The sequence below is a fragment of the Salvia hispanica genome, chromosome 5 (assembly GCF_023119035.1).
Source record: "Salvia hispanica cultivar TCC Black 2014 chromosome 5, UniMelb_Shisp_WGS_1.0, whole genome shotgun sequence".
Lineage (NCBI taxonomy): Eukaryota > Viridiplantae > Streptophyta > Magnoliopsida > Lamiales > Lamiaceae > Salvia > Salvia hispanica.
Window position 1 is genome coordinate 18,017,517 of NC_062969.1, and position 18,407 is coordinate 18,035,923.

Below are 18,407 nucleotides of genomic sequence, written 5' to 3' on the forward strand. Positions count from 1 at the left end.
AAACACTAAGTAAACATTTTATACCCTCTCCGTCCTATAAAAATAAGTACTTTTTCTTTTTTAGTTCGTCGTACAAAAATATAAACTCTCTAATCTTGCAAAGTCTTTTACTATCAATTTTACATTAAAACTCTTACAAGAATATAAGCTCTCTAATTTTGAAAAGTCTTTTACTAATAATATTAATTACTTTTTCTTTTTACCTTTCCCTTCGTTTAGCAATTTTACATAAAAACTTGCATATTCTTTGGGGATCGTGCGAGTACGTAAATTTAACAAACATTGTGTATGAAAATGATAATTCGAACCTCCCGTCTCCTTGCCATACCGTATTACCGATGCTCTTACTCTTAACGCGGCACTCCCAAATTAGATGAACCTTCTCTCCTTTGCTCTGCTATATTTAGCCTTTTACCAAACATATAAGATGAAATAAGAATCCCTCTTCCGTCTCCTTCGTAGACGCGATCCTCCACAGATCACAGATCCCCCTCTCTCGCTCATTCGTAAATACAGTGTAACGATGCACGAACCTGATTTATCGGACGATGCCGATTATGCCGCATCGATTCAACACGTAATCTTTTATTTATTTATTTTTATCTTAATCATTCGTAACTGGAGCTAAATTATTGTTTATCTACGGCAATTAATTTCTTAAATTCATTACGTTTAGGGCACTTTAATCACAAATCGGAATGACAGCCTGGGACGAAGCTCTCCGATCGACCCGGAAGGTGCTGAGGTCGTATATACTAAAGATAATGTCACAATACATCCTACTCAGTTCGCTTCCGAGAGAATTAGTGGTCGACTGAAGTTGATTAAGCAAGGAAATGCTCTTTTCATGGTACTACCTTTTGCACTTTATTTTGACGAAATTTTAGATATCTAGCACTTTTCATTTTAGGTTGTAGATCACTTAATAAATGAATACTTAATTAACTCTTATATATTAATTAAATACCCTAATTTTACTTAATAGTGTAAGTAATTTGGGCTGAGCTGAAATAGAAAAGTGTGAGTAATGGGACAGAGGGTGTATAAGTTTCTGCTATTGGATTGCTAAATTTGTGGATGGAAGAGTAGCTCATATAATATAGTGACACCAGTATAATTCTTGGACCATTTTTTTTTATCTTATTTGAAGTAAAAAAGTTATGAATGCTTTATTCCATTGCTGATCATCACAAAATTGGCTTATGGTTAAGAATTACAATCTCGTCTGTTATAAGTTTTAAGATAAGTGTGTTCAATACAGTGCAATCCAGTATACCACATGGTAGTTAACATTGTTTTTCACTTTTGAGAAATTGGATAGTAAGATTTTTTCACTTTAGATATAGTAAGATTGTCATAGATTAGGGAGGCACAAGAGTTTGTAATTGCCAAGTTTAATCTATGAATCAGCTTCTTATTGTTTAAATGGGTTTTGTACACTGTTCATTTTGTTTGCAACAAAGTCAATTTACTGATTTCAACTACTTAGTCTTGAAAGTTTGAGGATTGAATTTTGGCTTCAAAAGTATTCGATTTGTCAGTTATATTTGTTGTACAAGTGCATCATGTTCTATGAATAGCCTATTCTGAGTCATGATTTCAATTAGTCTTCCCTTTTCTTGATGTAGACATGGCTTCCTTACAAAGGGCAAAGTTCAAAGGCAAGATTGCCTGAGAAAGGTAGAGCCTTGGATGTTGTAACTCCTTTATCTGATGCAAAGTTTTGTGTTCCAAAACATACACTATTTATTTGAAGGGCTTCCATTACAAAAATATATTGCTTACTTTTGCACTACATGGGTGCAGATAAGAATCTTTATACTATCAGGGCTATGCCGTTTTCAGATATTCGATCAATACGTAGACACACTCCAGCCCTGGGTTGGCAGTATATTATTGTAGTTATGTCATCAGGTATTCATAGTATGGGATAGTAATGAATCATTTTTCCAATTTCAATATTTTTCTATTATTGTACTCTTTTGATTGTTAATGATATAAGCCCTTTTGTAAAGTATAGATTCAAGTCACTCAACTAAAGAGGACAAATTTTTTATTATTATTAGGAGATGTAACATGCATAATATGGAGAACCAATCTATTGTTGCATGTATCTATCTCTATTTCTAGTATTGTGGAGGTTTGTCATACTCATGCTATTGAAGCAATTCAAATTACTAAGACAAAACTCAACTGATAGCTGCCAAGCTGATATAGAATTCCATTTTTGAACAATAAAGAACTTAAATTAAATTTGGTATGCTCTGTAGTTCCAAGTATATTTTTGTCTTAGTCAGAAACTGGAATTACGTACTTTTATATATTTTATAAAGCCAACAGTATATTATCTCAAAGAAAAACCTAACACGTTTTTAAACCTTTTACAAGTGGTTAGATAGTCTTTAACTTTGAAAATCATGTTTCATTATGCTTGTGTGGCATTTGGGTTGTTTCTCGTCTAATACTTATTAGTATATTAGTTCCAAAGTATATTTTATAATGCCAACAATATTTTATTATTCAAAGAAAAACCTAAAACATTTTAAAAACCTTTCACAAGTGGTTAGATACAGTCTTAAACTTTGAAATCATGTTTCCTATGCTTGTGTTGCATTTGGGATGTTTTTGGCTGAAATATTTTCTGCAGCTCTAATTTGGTTTCATTGGTCCTATCCAGTTACACTCATGAATTATATAACTCTCGGATTTTACATCTGTCCATTTAGCATTAAATCTTTACTTATGATAGATAATATAGGTACATCTTGTGGCTAGTGATCAAGTCTTCATTGTCATTAATACCCTGTATGATTTTCAGGTTTGGCTTTTCCTCCACTTTATTTCTATAATGGAGGGGTTCGTGAGTTTCTCACAACCATCAAGCAACATGTTGTTCTTGTCAGGTATGGGTTACCATTTACCTCCTACCTAATACTTGTCTAACTTCTTTGTGCAGTAAACCGAAGAATTGTTTATAGTTTTTTACTAACACATTCAAAGTTGTTAACCATAACTAGGGTACCGACTACAGTAGTTTATCATCTCTAACTTGTAGGGACACTGAGTTTTTCTCTTTCTTTTAACATCTATGAACTCTCCTTTATATTTACTTTTGCTTTTCCCCTTTGTAGCCTACCGAGACAAATATTGAAATAGTAAGGCAACATTAGTTGTTATGGGACAACTAACTTTCAAATTTAATACATACTGGTACTCTTTTATGTTTTTGACTTGTTCAAGAAATAATCTAATTTATTGTTTTTACATTTTATATGTGCCATACGTAGGCTACCGCTGGTAGCCCTTCTTGCTTCTAAGAACATTGCACAAAGGAATGCTGTATTTTAGACAAACTGTCTTTTTCTGTTCAATTGTAATCTAGATGTTGATCCGAAAAAACTAATGTAAGCATATAGACTACTTTTTCAAGTATGCTTATATATTTTTGCATGACTAAGAGAAAATTGCAATCTCTACTCGAAGTTGCGCTATGGTAAATCCCACTCTTGAGTTGTATAATAGGCTCCAAACTGCAGACTAAATTGCACTAAGAAAGCCCTGGGCAATGGGCTGAACTTAAAGGCAGTGGTCGCCGGTGGGATCCGAACTTGTACTTTCATTCACTGGGTTGTCCAGAAGATGGCAATTAGAAATGTTCTGACCAGTTTATTATCCAGTTGTTTAAGAAATGTTGAAGTATATTTCTTAAGAAAAACTGACACTTATTTCTTACACCATGGCAGCAGTAACATCCATTTATTGTGATAGCAGTTATGCTTACATGTTTTCTTATATCCAGATCAGCAGATGATGCCAATGTATTTCTTGTGAATGATTTTCAAAATCCTCTCCAGGTAAATCTGGTGTAAATTAGACTGTTAATTTGCTCCTGTTGCATCCCCCCTCTTATGCTAGCTGCTTGCATGTGTAGAACAATAAAATATAGATATATGTGGAGAAGTATAAAGACATAGTAGAGAAGAGTAGTAGGTGTATTTTATTACTCAACATAGGCCACATATATAGTACAAGGGACTAAGCTAGACTATGTCACACAACCGATGTGGGATACTTAAATTCTATAACATGTGTAGTTGCTTTGCTTCAAATTACAGCAATTTTTTGACTTTGTACAGAGGACTCTGTCTTCCTTGGAGCTTCCTAGAGCTGTTACTCCTGTGTGTCAATCCCCCACCACACTGGATCCACATAAGGGCGTGTTAGATAAAAGTTCCAATATTATTAAGAAGAATGGCAGGAGACAAAAGTACCGTGATCCTGCCCACGACATTTCTGTTCAAGTATTGGAGAAATTTTCTCTTGTTACCCGATTTGCTCGTGAAACAACTTCTCAACTTTTTCGGGACCGCCATCCTGATAGTTTCACTTCTAATGAGGGGTGGAAGGATGGTCCGTCGTCACCTGCATCTAATCATATCACGTCATCAGATGATTCTCCACAAGTTCTTGATGAGGTTCCTGTAGCAGCAGATTCAGTGGAGGTAATAATTTATCATGTTACTTTTTGTTCATGTTTCTAATAACATGTCTTGAGTGGCCTTATCCGTTATCTTTTGACAGTTAAATCTGGGGTAGTCTCAATATTACCTTCTATTGGTTGTCATAATTATAGACTAGCTTTTTTATTCTCTCCTAAATAATGATACCTTGATTTTGTTGGAAATGAGACTTTAACGTGTTAGAACCTCCATGAAAATTGATTTAAAAATCTTGTTGCAAGTTTGTTTTCCACATAATATGTTATATTTTTGCGTAAGCATCTATTTAAGGATCATCACTTTTAACGCTTCGTACCTTCTACACCTAGTAGAATTACTTCCTGGAGAAGAAGCTGCCACCAAAGTCATGACTTCTTTTTTAGTTAATCATTTTTAAGGAAATTTAGAAGTAGCCTATGGTTTTTTCAGGATCCTAACTCATTTTATGTTTTTTAATGTCACCCATTGGCCATTGCTAAACAGAGCATTCTCTGGCTCAAGTAATGGCAAAACTCTTCAAAGGATCAATCCACTTATTAGTTTCCGAATATGGGTCTCTTTTTTGCTTCTGAATAAAGAAATAGAATCGTGAAACTCAGTGTCCAATCTAACCAAATCTCCTAAATATTTTTCATATATACCATTACTTTGTTTTTAAAACAAACTAATAATCCCTCGGTCCCACTCTAAGTGAAGCATTTCTTATTTGGCATGAGATTTTATGTTATGCTGGGTTGTTTTATGTGTTCAGTAGAGATAGAATAAAATAGAGGAGAGTGATGTTTCTATTTTAAGAAATGTGTCGTTTAGAGTAGGGCATGGAAAATGTGTCACTTAGATTGGGATGGAGGGAGTAATATTTTCCTTCCATTTTTATTCACTATTCTATCTAACCAAATCTCCTATATCTTTTCATATATACTACTATTACTTTATCATACAAAATATTTCCTCCAAACTATATTCCAACAAACTTTAATATAATTGTAATGTATTTTTTAATTATAAATGAAGTGTGTTTTGTGTTCTGTTCGGAGGTGTGTTACGCATTTAAAGAGTGTAATTAGCTACACATTCTCAACATGTGCAACACCCAATTTCAAAAGCAAAAAAAAGGTGACCCATTTTCAGAAGCTAATAGCTGGATCGATCCCTTTCTACAATTTTGCCACATCAAGTAGGGGGGGTATTAATTATACTCCCTCCGTCTGCCATTAGTTGGCACACTTTGACCCGACGCGGGGTTTTAAGAAATGTAATGGAGACGGGGTTGAAAAAGTTAGTGGAATGTGGTTCCTACTTTTATATAGTTTTATAATAAAATGTGAGTGAGAATGAGTTAGTGAAATGTGGGGACCATTACCAAAAGTAATAAAAGGTAAGTGTGACATGTATTGTCGCGGACGGACCAAAAAGGAAACTAGTGACAAGTAATGGCGGACAGAGGGAGTAACATATATTAGTAGTAGTTTGCACAAGATCTTTTAGAAAAGCAAACATGTTACATTTCCTAATATAAAAAAAATAATTCATTGTTTTTCTAAATTATACTCCCTCCGTTCCATAAAAATAGAAACTTTTGGGACAGCACGAGTTTTAATGCACAATTAGTAATGTAAGAGAGAGATAGAAAGAAAAGTAACTGGAGTATTATTAGTGGAAAATTGGGCCCACCTCATTAGAGAGAAAGAAGTTACCAAAAATGTGTGCTATTTTTATGCGACGGACCAAAATGGAAAGAGTTTATGTTTTTATGGGAAGGAAGCAATATTTAATTAAGTTGAATGAAAAAAATGGGGTTAGTCTTAGTATGGAATATAGATGGAGGAAATAGAGGCAAGCCTATTCCAACGTAGAATTGATAACCTTGACCCTGCTTATTGAAATACCCTTTGAATGCGAATCAAAATATGTTTGCATGTTCAGGTGTTTTGATAGAGGAATCATGAAAAAGCCTACAGACATTTTATTATTTCAGTACAATCAAGTTATTGTTTACATTTCTTCTTATGTTGGCAGATTGACAAATTATCCCTGGTGTGGGGAAAGCCACGTCAGGCACCTTTGGGGCAAGGAGAGGTAAACCTGTTTGCCAAGTCAGGCTCCATTCAACTCTAATACTTAGCTCCTTAAAATAATTTCCTTATTTGACTTCTACTTCTAAACGTGGCGTACTTCAGTAAAGAATGGATGATGATGTCATTCAGAGGCTTGCACAAGATTCTTTGTTCTGGGGCTCTTATATTAGATGTAATTTATTCAATCATTCATATGCTTTTGGTGTTTGTGTTTGTGCGATACTTTTCACTTTATTTGAGCAAGGGAGTTGAGTGTTGTTATGATTTACAATCTGAGTTAGTTATCTTGCTTTTAGTGATTGGTAGTTTTTATGTGGCTTCTGAGTCAAAACTCTTGCAGTGGACTACCTTCTTGGATGCAGAAGGGCGAGTAATGGATCCAAAATCATTGAAAAAGAGAATCTTCTATGGTGGTGTTGAACACAATTTACGAAAAGAGGTCTGCAATTGGAAGAAATTATTGTTCTGATACTTGATTTTTAGCTTGACAGTTTGTAGATTAACTTGTTTTTCTTCTCCCCCATCATTGTTCAAAAAATTCTTTTAACAGGTTTGGAGATTTTTATTAGGATACCACACCTATGATTCAACATTTGCAGAGAGAGAGTACCTCGTATCAGTTAAGCAGTCAGAGTATGAAACAATAAAAAGGCAATGGCAGGTTCGTCCTCTATATCAGTTGAGTTATGATATGTTTTTAAGATTTTATTAGTTTTCTCTCCTCCATTGCTGATCTGCATGTGCTACTGGTAACTTTGTTGGAATTGGTTCAATTGTATATCTTCTAACGAGTACTTTAAGTTTGAGGTTCTTCATCCATTTAAATTAAGGTATCCTATAAATGCTCTGGTTTTGATTTCTCCATTTGGTGAATTTCAGTTTATGTGATTCTTGATTCTTGATGCCTTTTTTAGTTTCACCTAAATATCTGCTAAATGCTATTTGAGGTGTACTCAGCTGTTAAAGAATAAAGATGATATTTAAAGTTAAGAATCAGGACTAAGCCCTTGGATAGGTCATAGGTGTATGAGGTTCTAGAAGAGGGGTTTATGCCTTTTTCCTAGACCCAGTACATTCTCTCTTTCTTGCCTTTTATGAAGAGGATCTAGTTGCCCATTTTCTGGGTTACTACATTAAACTAATAAATACTTCTATGTTACCGCTAAAGCATAGGTTTAACATAATCTGTATAGCTTCTTTCTTAAAGCCATTGAATCTTACACTGGGTTTGGGTACACTAATATCTTTTTGAAATGTTACTTGATCGATCACTTATCTAGACTTCACTCACTCAAGTTTTTAAAGTTATACTATAAAATTTCTCTCTAATCCTTTCTATGTGATATAGAATACTGCCTTCGTCCAGCCATAACCGAGGCATTTCTTTTGGGCACGAGATTTAAGAAAATGATGTTTAGAGAGTTAAGTGGAGAGAGAATAAAGTAGAGAAGTAAAGAGAGAATAAAGTAAGAAAGTATATATATTACTTTTTTCTAAAAAGGAAATGACTCAGTTTCGGTGGGACGTCCCAAAAGAAATATGAATCTCTTATGTGGGACGGAGGGAGTAACAATCTGACCATACTACTTATATGGTGGTGCCTCTGAAGCGAATCATTTCATGGTAGACATATTTATGACCTGGCTAATTAGAAGACATAAAATAGAGATCTATTTTATAGAAAATGTTCCATGATACAGGATCCTAATATGGATAGAGGCATATACTTTTGATGTTATATCTTTTTCCTGGTACATATGGTTGTTTTACTATTATCAATGAAGAATACATATTTATTGATTTAGCTCACCTAAATCACAATTTTGTGTCTTTTGTTTTGGTCAGAGCATCTCTCCAGACCAGGCAAAGCGATTTACAAAATTTCGAGAGAGGAAAGGCCTTATTGACAAGGATGTGGTAGAGTGGACTTTCACATTTTTAATTAAAAGTATGTTTTCTCAAGATGATTGATGATGTATCCTTAGTGATGGTGTACTCTCTCATTCGTTTCAGGTGAGGACTGACAGATCGCTGTTATTTTACGACGGGGATGACAATCCTAATGTGTATATTATGCGAGATATACTGTTGACGTACTCGTTTTACAACTTCGATCTTGGGTACTGTCAGGTAGTTTCCTTTTCGTGCCATTACTTTTGCAACTTTTGTTGAACTATTTTGACCATATGCGCAATCTTATGCTTTTATGGAATGATTTGTTATTTGCCTTCAGGGTATGAGTGATCTTCTCTCGCCAATCTTGTATGTGATGAGAAACGAATCTGAATCTTTTTGGTGCTTTGTTCACCTTATGGAACGTCTTGGTCCTAATTTTAATCGTGATCAAAGTGGGATGCACTCTCAACTTTTTGCTTTATCAAAGGTTCTCTTCCTCCACCTGTTTACCCGCTTTGAATATGATACATCTGTTTGTGCCAGAAACGTTTCTATAAAAAATGTTATTGTTGTTTTTTTTTTATTTTGCTGAAATTCCATTTCCCATGAACTCACCTATTGAAATTATAATTCAGTTTTGCCATGGATCATCTCATTTGCCTCCTGAGGGTCCTATGGGAGATATATGTAGCTTATTTCCATTATGATAGAAACTCGGTTAATGGTTTTTAAATTGTACTACCTCCGTCCCAAGTTACTTTTCTTTGTAGTTTTCAGAATAGTGTAGATATGTTATGCAATGGCACTACCAATAATCCGAGTGTGAATAGTGCCTTATTCTTCGTACTTGTTGCACTTTGTTTTACATGGTTTCTTAGTCTACCTAATAGAAGCTTACTTTGCAGATGGGTAGTGATAAAATGCAAAATCTATATATTGTACAAACTCCAAACTTTTTAACACAGGATCAACACAACGTCAATATAATGCCAACACAATGTAAATTTTCAAGATTTTGATGTCGACACAATGTCAACATGGATTCAACTGTTGACACTGTTGATATTTTCTAATGATGTTATTTTGTCATCCGTTGACATTTTCTGCTCCAGATCATAGTTTGGAGTTTGATTACATCTTTGCAGAGATTGTTAACTCTCTAATCACTATCATTTCGTTTGATGCAGCTGGTTCAGCTGCTAGACAGCCCATTGCACAACTATTTCGAACAGAATGATTGCCTGAACTATTTCTTCTGTTTCCGCTGGCTGCTGATACAGTTCAAGAGGCAAGTGTAACTGCCTCCTCGTCTCATATGTGTATTTTGATGTGTGAATGACGATCCCCGTGGTTTTCATGCAGGGAGTTTGAATACGATAAGACAATGCGCATATGGGAAGTTCTGTGGACTCATCATCTGAGCGAACACCTACACCTATATGTCTGTGTTGCCATTCTCAGGAGATATCGTACGAAGATTATGGTGGAGCAGATGGATTTTGACACTCTCCTAAAATTCATCAATGAATTGAGTGGTCAGATCGACCTCGATTCGACCCTAAGAGAAGCTGAAGCCCTGTGTATATGTGCCGGTGAGAATGGCGCTGCTTGTATCCCGCCTGGAACCCCACCTTCACTACCAGTCGAAGATGGCTCAGTATATCCACAGCTTGACGATGACATCTTGTAGACGATTCATGATTGTTGTTTATTACTATTTTTCAACGTTGTGAATATTTCCTATATATTTGGCGCGATTGCACTTGTTATTTGATTATAATTATAATTACGTGTTCATACAGTCTTATATTCTTTTTACTTGAATAGCTTATATTGAACTTTCACCTTTTATCGTTTACTATTGAACTAAAATGATTAAAATGGCAGCCTCAGTTAAAAAACATTGTCATTACTAGAAGGGGTGTTGCAATTGAAATTCGGACCAAAGGTAATGTTAATTATCCCTAAATTAAACCTCTTTAAAATATTTCTAAGTAGTAGTACTACTTTTAAACCCATAAATTTATCTGGAAACCAATTTACTATGCAAACAACTTCAGCAAATAATAAAGTAATAACTTGTTGGAGAACCTCTTTATAGAAGGTACTTATGAAAGTAATACTATCTTAGTCCTACTCAATATGTCCACAATTTTAAATGATATGGAGTTTTAAGAAAAATTATTTAGTGTAATAAAGTAGAGAAAAAAAGTAATTTAGTGTTTTAATGAGAAGAGAATAGGTGAATTTGTTTACAAATATGAAAAATGAAGATATTAAGTGAGACAAATTAAAAAAATAGTAAACATCTTGAGTGAGAAGAAGGAAATAAAAATTTTAGGTATCAACTTTATGTTCAAACGGCTATAGGTACGTTCTAAATAATTCTTCTAAACATAACTCATATCACAGGAAATCAAAAAAAAATGCAAAGTTTTACTATTCCTTCCATCCCAATTAAGTTGAGGCAAAATTTTTGGGCATAGAAATTAAAAAATTATATTTAAAAGTAGGAGATAAGAAAAAAGTAGGAATGATAAAAAGAAATTAAAGTATATAATAGAATAAAGTAAGAGTTATTGAATATTATGTTTTTTTTTAAAAAAAAAATAGAAGGAAATAAATACAATTAGAGTGAGGTTAAAGTAAATCAACTTGGGACATCCAAAAATAAACAATGTAAGAGCATCCACAGTGGTGCGGATGTCCCGTCACCCTTTCCGGCGGACTTCCCAAAAACACCTCCTGTCACGTCATAAGGACCTCCCACAGCACTGCCACGTCATAAGGACATCCCACTGCACAGTGGCAGACATCCAAAGGACTTCCTGCTCGGACTTCCCGCAATAAAAAAAATTCACAAATTCACCAAATTAAACAATTTACGGAATTAAAATTTCAATAAGAATATGGAGAAAATGCAACCACTTTATTTTAAAAAAAGTACATAATTATTTTAAAAAAAACAAACTTAACCAACAAAAAAAACAACCCCAAGCTTCGACAAATGCGCCCCGTCGCCGGTGGCGGCGCCATCAGCGGGCAGGGGTGGCAACCCCAACTGTCTCCTCAAAGTGTCGATCCCATCCTTCAACATCAGCTTGTACAAGGGATCCGTCGCTGCATGCCACTTGTCTGTTGTTTCGAGCATGACTGATGCACTTTTTATTAGCACTAAAAATACCTGCAAGTATACAGGGTAGATCTAGTATAGCTAAAGGTCAGTACCGGGTATCGAACACGGGGAATATAATTGCAACTGGCTATTATGTACTAAGCGTCAAATAATATCTAGAGAAACAAGAGAATTATGAAAACTTTGGAAACTGAAAACAATTAAAAGCAATCAAACAACTAAATGCAATTAAATCACAAAGATAAAATATGAGAGATAAGAGAATTCTAGGGATGTGCGTTCACAATTATGGTTATACAAATTCCAACTACAATACCCTAGCACAGTTTATACTTTGAAAGGACGAGTCACCTAGCTCATGCTCATGCGATACAAACGTTGATTACAACATTAGGGTTGTCAATCCTAACACGTAACTCCAAAAAGCTCCTAAGACCCTTGAAAAGTCCTCACTCTCAATTAACAGTGTCGTTTTAAGAGAAGCTAACTGTAGCGTCTACTAAGTGGATCTAACTCGCTAGAACTCTCTCACAGTTATGAAGCAAGCTATATTAAATCATACACGATTGTGTCACTCAATCATGCAAAGATCAGAATTACTTAGGGAAGAAACAAAGTAAAAACAAAACGGATATTAAATAGAAAAATGAATTGTATAAACCAATAAAAGTTACTAACACATCCAAAGAATCCTATGAATTTAGTTAGACATAATTTGTGAGGTCTGAATGTGATTAAGGAGCTGAGGGAACAGGGGAAGAGGTGGAGGCTAAGGAGCAGCGGATCAGCTGCACACTTGCACCGGATGGTTCATGACCATTGGAGTCGGTTAGCCTAAGCTAGCCGTTGGAAGGCTGTGAAGATCAAGAAGGTACAGCTGGAAGTTTGTTATACTCTTGAGATCCCCTTTTCAGTTTCTATTGTATCGATTCACATATAAGAATCAACACACACATACACATAACAATTCAGTTAGATCTCTTATCTCAGTTAGCTCGTTTTTGGTTCTTGAATAGCATCTTGCGGTTATTGCTATCATCAATTGAGAGAGATAGGGTTCGATTGAGAGTTGTTGTATGATCTTGATAGTGAGGTGAATAAAGGATTCGTTTTGTTGTCCGTGGATGTAGATCACATTGATCGAACCACGTAATTGTTTCTTGTGCTTTACATTCATCGCTTCTTGTTGTTTGATTGAGGAAGTTCAATTCCTAACAACTGGCGCCGTCCATGGGAATCGAGGCGATGGCGACTAGGGCTGGGGAAAAATACCGAAATACCAAAATATAGGTCTTATCATACCGAAAAAATACTGAAAATACCAAATTTCCGGTATACCGTGACTTTCGGTACGGTATGATACCTTACCGAAAGATTCCGGTAAGGTAACGGTATGAATTTTCAAATACCGCGGTATACTACTACATACCGAAATTCGGTATATACCGTAAATTAAGGTATATACCGTAAACTAAGGTATATACCACAAAAATATAAACACAATTATATATAAAATATATTTTATATATTTTTAATTATAAAATCTATTGTGAAATATAAATATAATTATAAATAAATTATATTTAGTTTATTTTTAAAATTATTAAATATAAATAATAGTCTAAAAACTCTAATTTTCTATTAATTGATGTTGAAAGTTAGGTATATCGCAAAAGTAAGGTATACCGAACTTCGGTACGGTATACCGTAAATGAGGTACGGTATCGGTATGGAAATTCGTTATACCAAAAATAAGGTATACCGAAGTTCGGTATACCGAAAACTTTGGTAAGGTAAAGGTATGAATTTTTCGCATACCGTATTTACGGTAAGGTATACAGTATGGTGGTTTCGGTAAGGTATACCGTACCTACCCACCCCTAATGGCGACGACGAAGCTAGAGACAGATAAATTCACCGGCCGCAACGATTTTAGGTTGTGGCGAATCAAGATGAGGGCAATCCTCGTGCAACACGGTTTGGCAGATGCGCTCAAATCAGAAACGAAGGATGAAGCCCAGGCAGAAGCTGCAGATGAAAAATCTGCAATTAAGAAGCAGGAGATGCTTGAGCGCGCCCATAGCGTGATTATTCTCTCTTTGGGGGATAAAGTTCTGAGGGAAGTAGCCAAGGAGAAATCGGCAGCTAATGTATGGTCCAAGCTAGAGAACCTATACATTACTAAATCCCTAGCCAATAGGTTGTTCATGAAACAAAGGCTCTATTCCTACAAGTTTCTTGACGACAAGGGAATCGAGGATCAACTCGAGGAATTCAACAAGGCGGTGGATGACCTCGAGAATATAGATGTTAGTCTTGATGTTGAAGACAAGGCCATTCTGCTCCTCAATGCTCTACTAAAGTCATTCGATCATCTCAGAGATGCGATGTTATATGGCCGGGAAAAGACGATTACTCTTGAAGAAGTTCAATCAGTTTTGAGGGCCAAGCAGCTGCAAAAGTCAAGTAACAAAGCTGCTGATTCTTCAACAGAAGCTCTCAACATAAGCAAATTCAAAGGCAAGAAGGTGGCTCAAAAGAAGAAGCAACCTAACCCTAAGAATCAGAAAGCTAAGGATCCTCAGAAGAAGGAAACTAGGGAGTGTTTCTACTGCAAGAAGCCTGGTCACCTAAAGAAGAATTGTTACTCGTGGAAAAAGAAGTTAGCCGAGGAGCAAGGTGGAACTAATGAGGCCGATGTAGCAGAGGATATGGATATGCCTCAGATCATGAATGTTGCTGATAGGGATATTGGGAATTCATGGATAATGGACTCCGGTTGTAGTTTTCACATGATCCCTCACAAAGAATGGTTTATGAACTTGAGTAAAAGTGAAGGAAGTGTGCTTCTTGGCAATAATTAGATTTATCCAGTGAAGGGAATTGGAGAAGTCAAGATAATCAATGAAGATGGCTCTTCCCTCATTCTGACTGAAGTCAGGTATATACCTGATGTGAAAAGAAATTTGGTGTCTCTTAGAGTTTTAGAAATGAAGGGCTGCATTTTCAAGTCAGAAAATGGCAACATGGTTGTATCCAAAGATGGCAAGAAATTAATGGAGGCAACCAGAATACATAGTCTCTATTATCTACTTGGAGAAGCCAAAGTATGTTCTTGTGCAATGGCATAGGAAATTGGGCCATGTATCTGAGAAGGGATTGAATGAGCTCAGAAAGAAGGGACTAATAAAGAGTGCAGCACTCCAGACTGTACCTGCATGTGAAGGTTGCATACTTGGCAAAAGCAAGAAAATCCCATTTCCTAAAGGTATGAATACTTCAACCTCACCACTTGATTATGCACATTCAGACTTGTGGGAGCCTTCACCTGTTGTATCTGAGGGAGGGGGTAGATATTTCTTGTCCATAATTGATGATTTTTCAAGAAGAGTATGGGTGTATAAATTGAAAGATAAGGCTCAGGCTTTTGAGAAATTCAAAATCTGGTGTACTGAAGTAGAACTGGAGAAGGGGAAATCTCTGAAATGTTTGAGAACGGACAATGGTTTGGAGTTTTTATCCTCAGAGTTTCAGAAGTATTGTGCTGATAAGGGTATTAAAAGGCATAGAACCGTGCCCAATAATCCCCAGCAAAATGGCACCGCGGAAAGAATGAATAGAACTCTGATGGAAAGAGTTAGGTGTATGATGCTCAACTCAGGATTTCCTAAAAGATTTTGGGGGGAGGCAGTAACTACAGCTGCAGTTTTGATTAACAAATGTCCATCCTCAGCTATTGAATTTGACACTCCAGATTTCAGATGGTTTGGAAGAAATGGAAGCTACACTCATTTGAGAAGCTTTGGTTGTACAGCCTTTGCCCACGTTAGGCAGAACAATTTAGAGCCAAGGGCCTTAAAGTGCATCATGTTGGGATATCAGCCTGGAGTGAAAGGCTACAGATTGTGGTCAGTAGAACCTGGAAATCACAAATTGGTGATCAGTAGAGATGTGAAATTCCTTGAGGATAAAATGCCTTTCACTGAGCAAAAACAGAATAAGGATCCAAAATCTGATGAAGATAGTACTGGAACAGAGGTGGAGCTCACAAGAGTATTAGATGATGGTGATGATCAGGCTGAAGAAAGTCAGCAAACTTCAATGGATGAGCCAGAACAGAATGCTGCAGAAAGTTCATCTCAATGAGAAAGTCCATCTCAGCCACAAAATCTGGATAATTACTTGCTAGCCAGAGATAGAACAAGGAGGAAAGAAATAAGAGTACATGCAAGATATAGCCAAGCTGATATCATATATTATGCTCTATGTGTTGCTGAACATATAGAATACTCAGAGCCTTCAACTTTCTCAGAGGCTATGAAGAGCAAGGAAAGGAAAAAGTGGAAGAAAGCTATGATAGATGAAATCAAGTCTTTGCTCAAAAATGGGACATGGATCTTAGTAAAAAGATCTGATTTGCAGAAGCCTATAGGTTGTAAATGGATATTCAAGAGAAAAGTTGAGGTTGCTTGAACTGAGAAGCTTAGATACAAAGCAAGGTTAGTAGCGAAGGGGTATTCACAGAAGGAAGGGGTTGATTTCAATGAAGTATTTTCCCCGGTCGTGAAGCATAGTTCTATAAGGATTCTCATGGCTATCACTGCACAAAAGGGCTGGAAATTGCACCAAATGGACGTGAAGACAGCTTTTCTTCATGGAGGTCTTGAAGAGACAATTTATATGATGCAACCAGAGGGATTTATTGCACCTGGTGATGAGGATAAAGTATGCCTCCTCAAGAGAAGTTTGTATGGCCTCAAGCAATCTAGTAGGTAGTGGTATCTGACCTTTGATCAAGAAATGCACAAGTTGGGTTTCAAGAAATCTGAGTTGGATGGATGTGTATGTGTGTATATCAAGTACATAAATGGAACAGTTGTAGCATGGTTGTTGTTGTATGTAGATGACATGCTAATAGCTGGACCACAGATTGAGGAAATTCAGAGCATAAAGCGGTAGCTCAGTTCGGTCTTTGAAATGAAGGGTTTGGGCTGTGCAAAGAGGATCTTGGGCATTGATATCATAAGGGATAGGCAAAAGAGAAGATTGTGGCTCGTGCAAAGTGACTACATTGGGAGAATGCTGAAGAAATACCAGATGGCAAACTCCAAAGGAGTTTCAATACCATTGAGCCAGCAATTCAAGCTCTCAGCCGGTCAGAGTCCGAAGACTGATTTTGAAAGGAGTGAGATGGACCAGATTCCATACTCAAATATTGTAGGCAGCCTGATATACACTATGGTGTGTACCAGACCAGACCTTGCTCAAGCCATGAGTGTTGTGAGCAGGTACATGAGTGACCCGGGAAAGAGTCACTGGCAGGCAGTCAAATGGATATTGAGGTATGAAAAAGCTTCTCAAGGTGTTGGGATTATGTATGGGGGAGTTGAGGATACAGGAACAAATGTTTTGGTAGGATATTGTGATTCTGACTACGCCTCCAACCTTGACAACAGAAAGTCTCAGACAAGGTACATATTCACTCTTTTTGGGTCTGCTATCTCATGGAAGTCAGGCTTACAATCGGTAGTAGCATTCTCTACTACGGAAGCCGAGTATATTTCACTTACAGAGGCTGTGAAGGAAAGCAAGTGGCTGAAGGGGATTATAGCATATTTTGGAATAATGCAGAGGAGTGTGGAAATAAACTGTGACAGCAGTGGTGCTTTATGTCTTGCGAAGCAACAAGTATTCCACGAACGAAGTAAGCACTAGATGTACGGATGCATTTTATTAGAGATGAGGTTGACAAGGAAGAGATCAAAGTAGTAAAGATCGGCACAGACCACAATCCCGCAGATGTAACAAAGCCATTACCAACTGCCAAGTTCAAGTATTGTTTGGAGTTGGTTAATGTGGTGGAGAAATGAGCAAGGGCAGGTGTTGACAACTAAGCAGTCCTATAAGAATCAGGTGTTGACAACTAAGCAGTCCTATAAGAATCAGTTGGTTAATGTGGTGGAGATTTGTGAAGTGTGAATGTGATTAAGGAGCTGAGGGAACATGGGAAGAGGTGGAGCTAAGGAGTAGCAGATCAGCTGCACACTTGCACCGAATGGTTCATGACCGTTGGAGTCGGTTAGCCTAAGCTAGCCGTTGGAAGGCTGTGAAGATCAAGAAGGTACAGCTGGAAGTTTGTTACACTCTTGAGATACCCTTTTCAGTTTCTATTGTATCGATTCACATATAAGAATCAACACACACATACACATAGCAATTCAGTTAGATCTCTCATCTCAGTTAGCTCGTTTTTGGTTCTTGAATAGCATCTTGCGGTTATTGCTATCATCAATTGAGAGAGATAGGGTTCGATTGAGAGTTGTTGTATGATCTTGATGTTGGAACATATATACTAAAAAGCATTTTTCGAGTTTTTGAATTTGATAAATTGCTTGTATATTGTAAACACTCTTCATTTAATGAGAATAATAAATGTTTTCTTCACACTGTGTATTTTACTTTAATGGGTATTGACCGTATTTAATTATATATTAAATTATATAATTAAAACGCCGGAAAGTAAAATCAGTCTAAGTCTTCTACATTGAAGGTTGGGTCGTGGAACAGGTCATCACAGTAGGTGGCCCAACCGGTACCTTGTAGAAGTAAAACTTTTTCACAACCTAGATAGGCTTTGGCTACCTATCGTGAAAGGTTGCAGTGTCCATCCGAAAGTCGTCTTTACCTTGAGAATGACTAGTGACACTGGTGTGGTATAGCATTGAATGGATCTAAAGTATAGACACGTATTTGTTGCTATCTACTGTAAGACGATGTCTTGGAGATTTAATATTTCCT

At 36.4% G+C, this 18,407-nt stretch overlaps 1 protein-coding gene across 2 annotated transcripts; it reads left to right on the forward strand.

The window, feature by feature from the left end:
* The first annotated feature begins 310 nt into the window (after positions 1-310).
* LOC125189133 (TBC1 domain family member 15-like) lies at positions 311-10,274 on the forward strand. 2 transcript variants are annotated; one of them, XM_048086367.1, is made up of 16 exons: positions 311-577; positions 677-850; positions 1,629-1,680; positions 1,807-1,914; positions 2,819-2,903; positions 3,800-3,854; positions 4,137-4,502; positions 6,519-6,595; positions 6,680-6,749; positions 6,918-7,016; positions 7,128-7,238; positions 8,423-8,494; positions 8,591-8,707; positions 8,811-8,960; positions 9,661-9,761; positions 9,836-10,274. In XM_048086367.1, exons 1-16 carry the CDS (start codon positions 524-526, stop codon positions 10,161-10,163), a joined length of 2,019 nt encoding a protein of 672 aa, XP_047942324.1. In that variant the 5' UTR covers positions 311-523; the 3' UTR covers positions 10,164-10,274. The 2 variants fall into 2 exon arrangements, with proteins under 2 accessions (XP_047942324.1, XP_047942325.1); XM_048086368.1 differs by lacking the exon at positions 6,680-6,749 and having other exon boundaries at positions 312-577; positions 6,519-6,578.
* Positions 10,275-18,407: the final 8,133 nt, after the last annotated feature.

Bases quoted from the DNA above. Each gene is read 5' to 3' on its own strand.
- LOC125189133 (XM_048086367.1), top strand. From the start codon at position 524: ATGCACGAACCTGATTTATCGGACGATGCCGATTATGCCGCATCGATT. The intron at 851-1,628 runs GTACTACCTTTT...TTCTTGATGTAG, and splicing joins AAGGAAATGCTCTTTTCATG to ACATGGCTTCCTTACAAAGG. The intron at 1,915-2,818 runs GTATTCATAGTA...TATGATTTTCAG, and splicing joins TATTGTAGTTATGTCATCAG to GTTTGGCTTTTCCTCCACTT.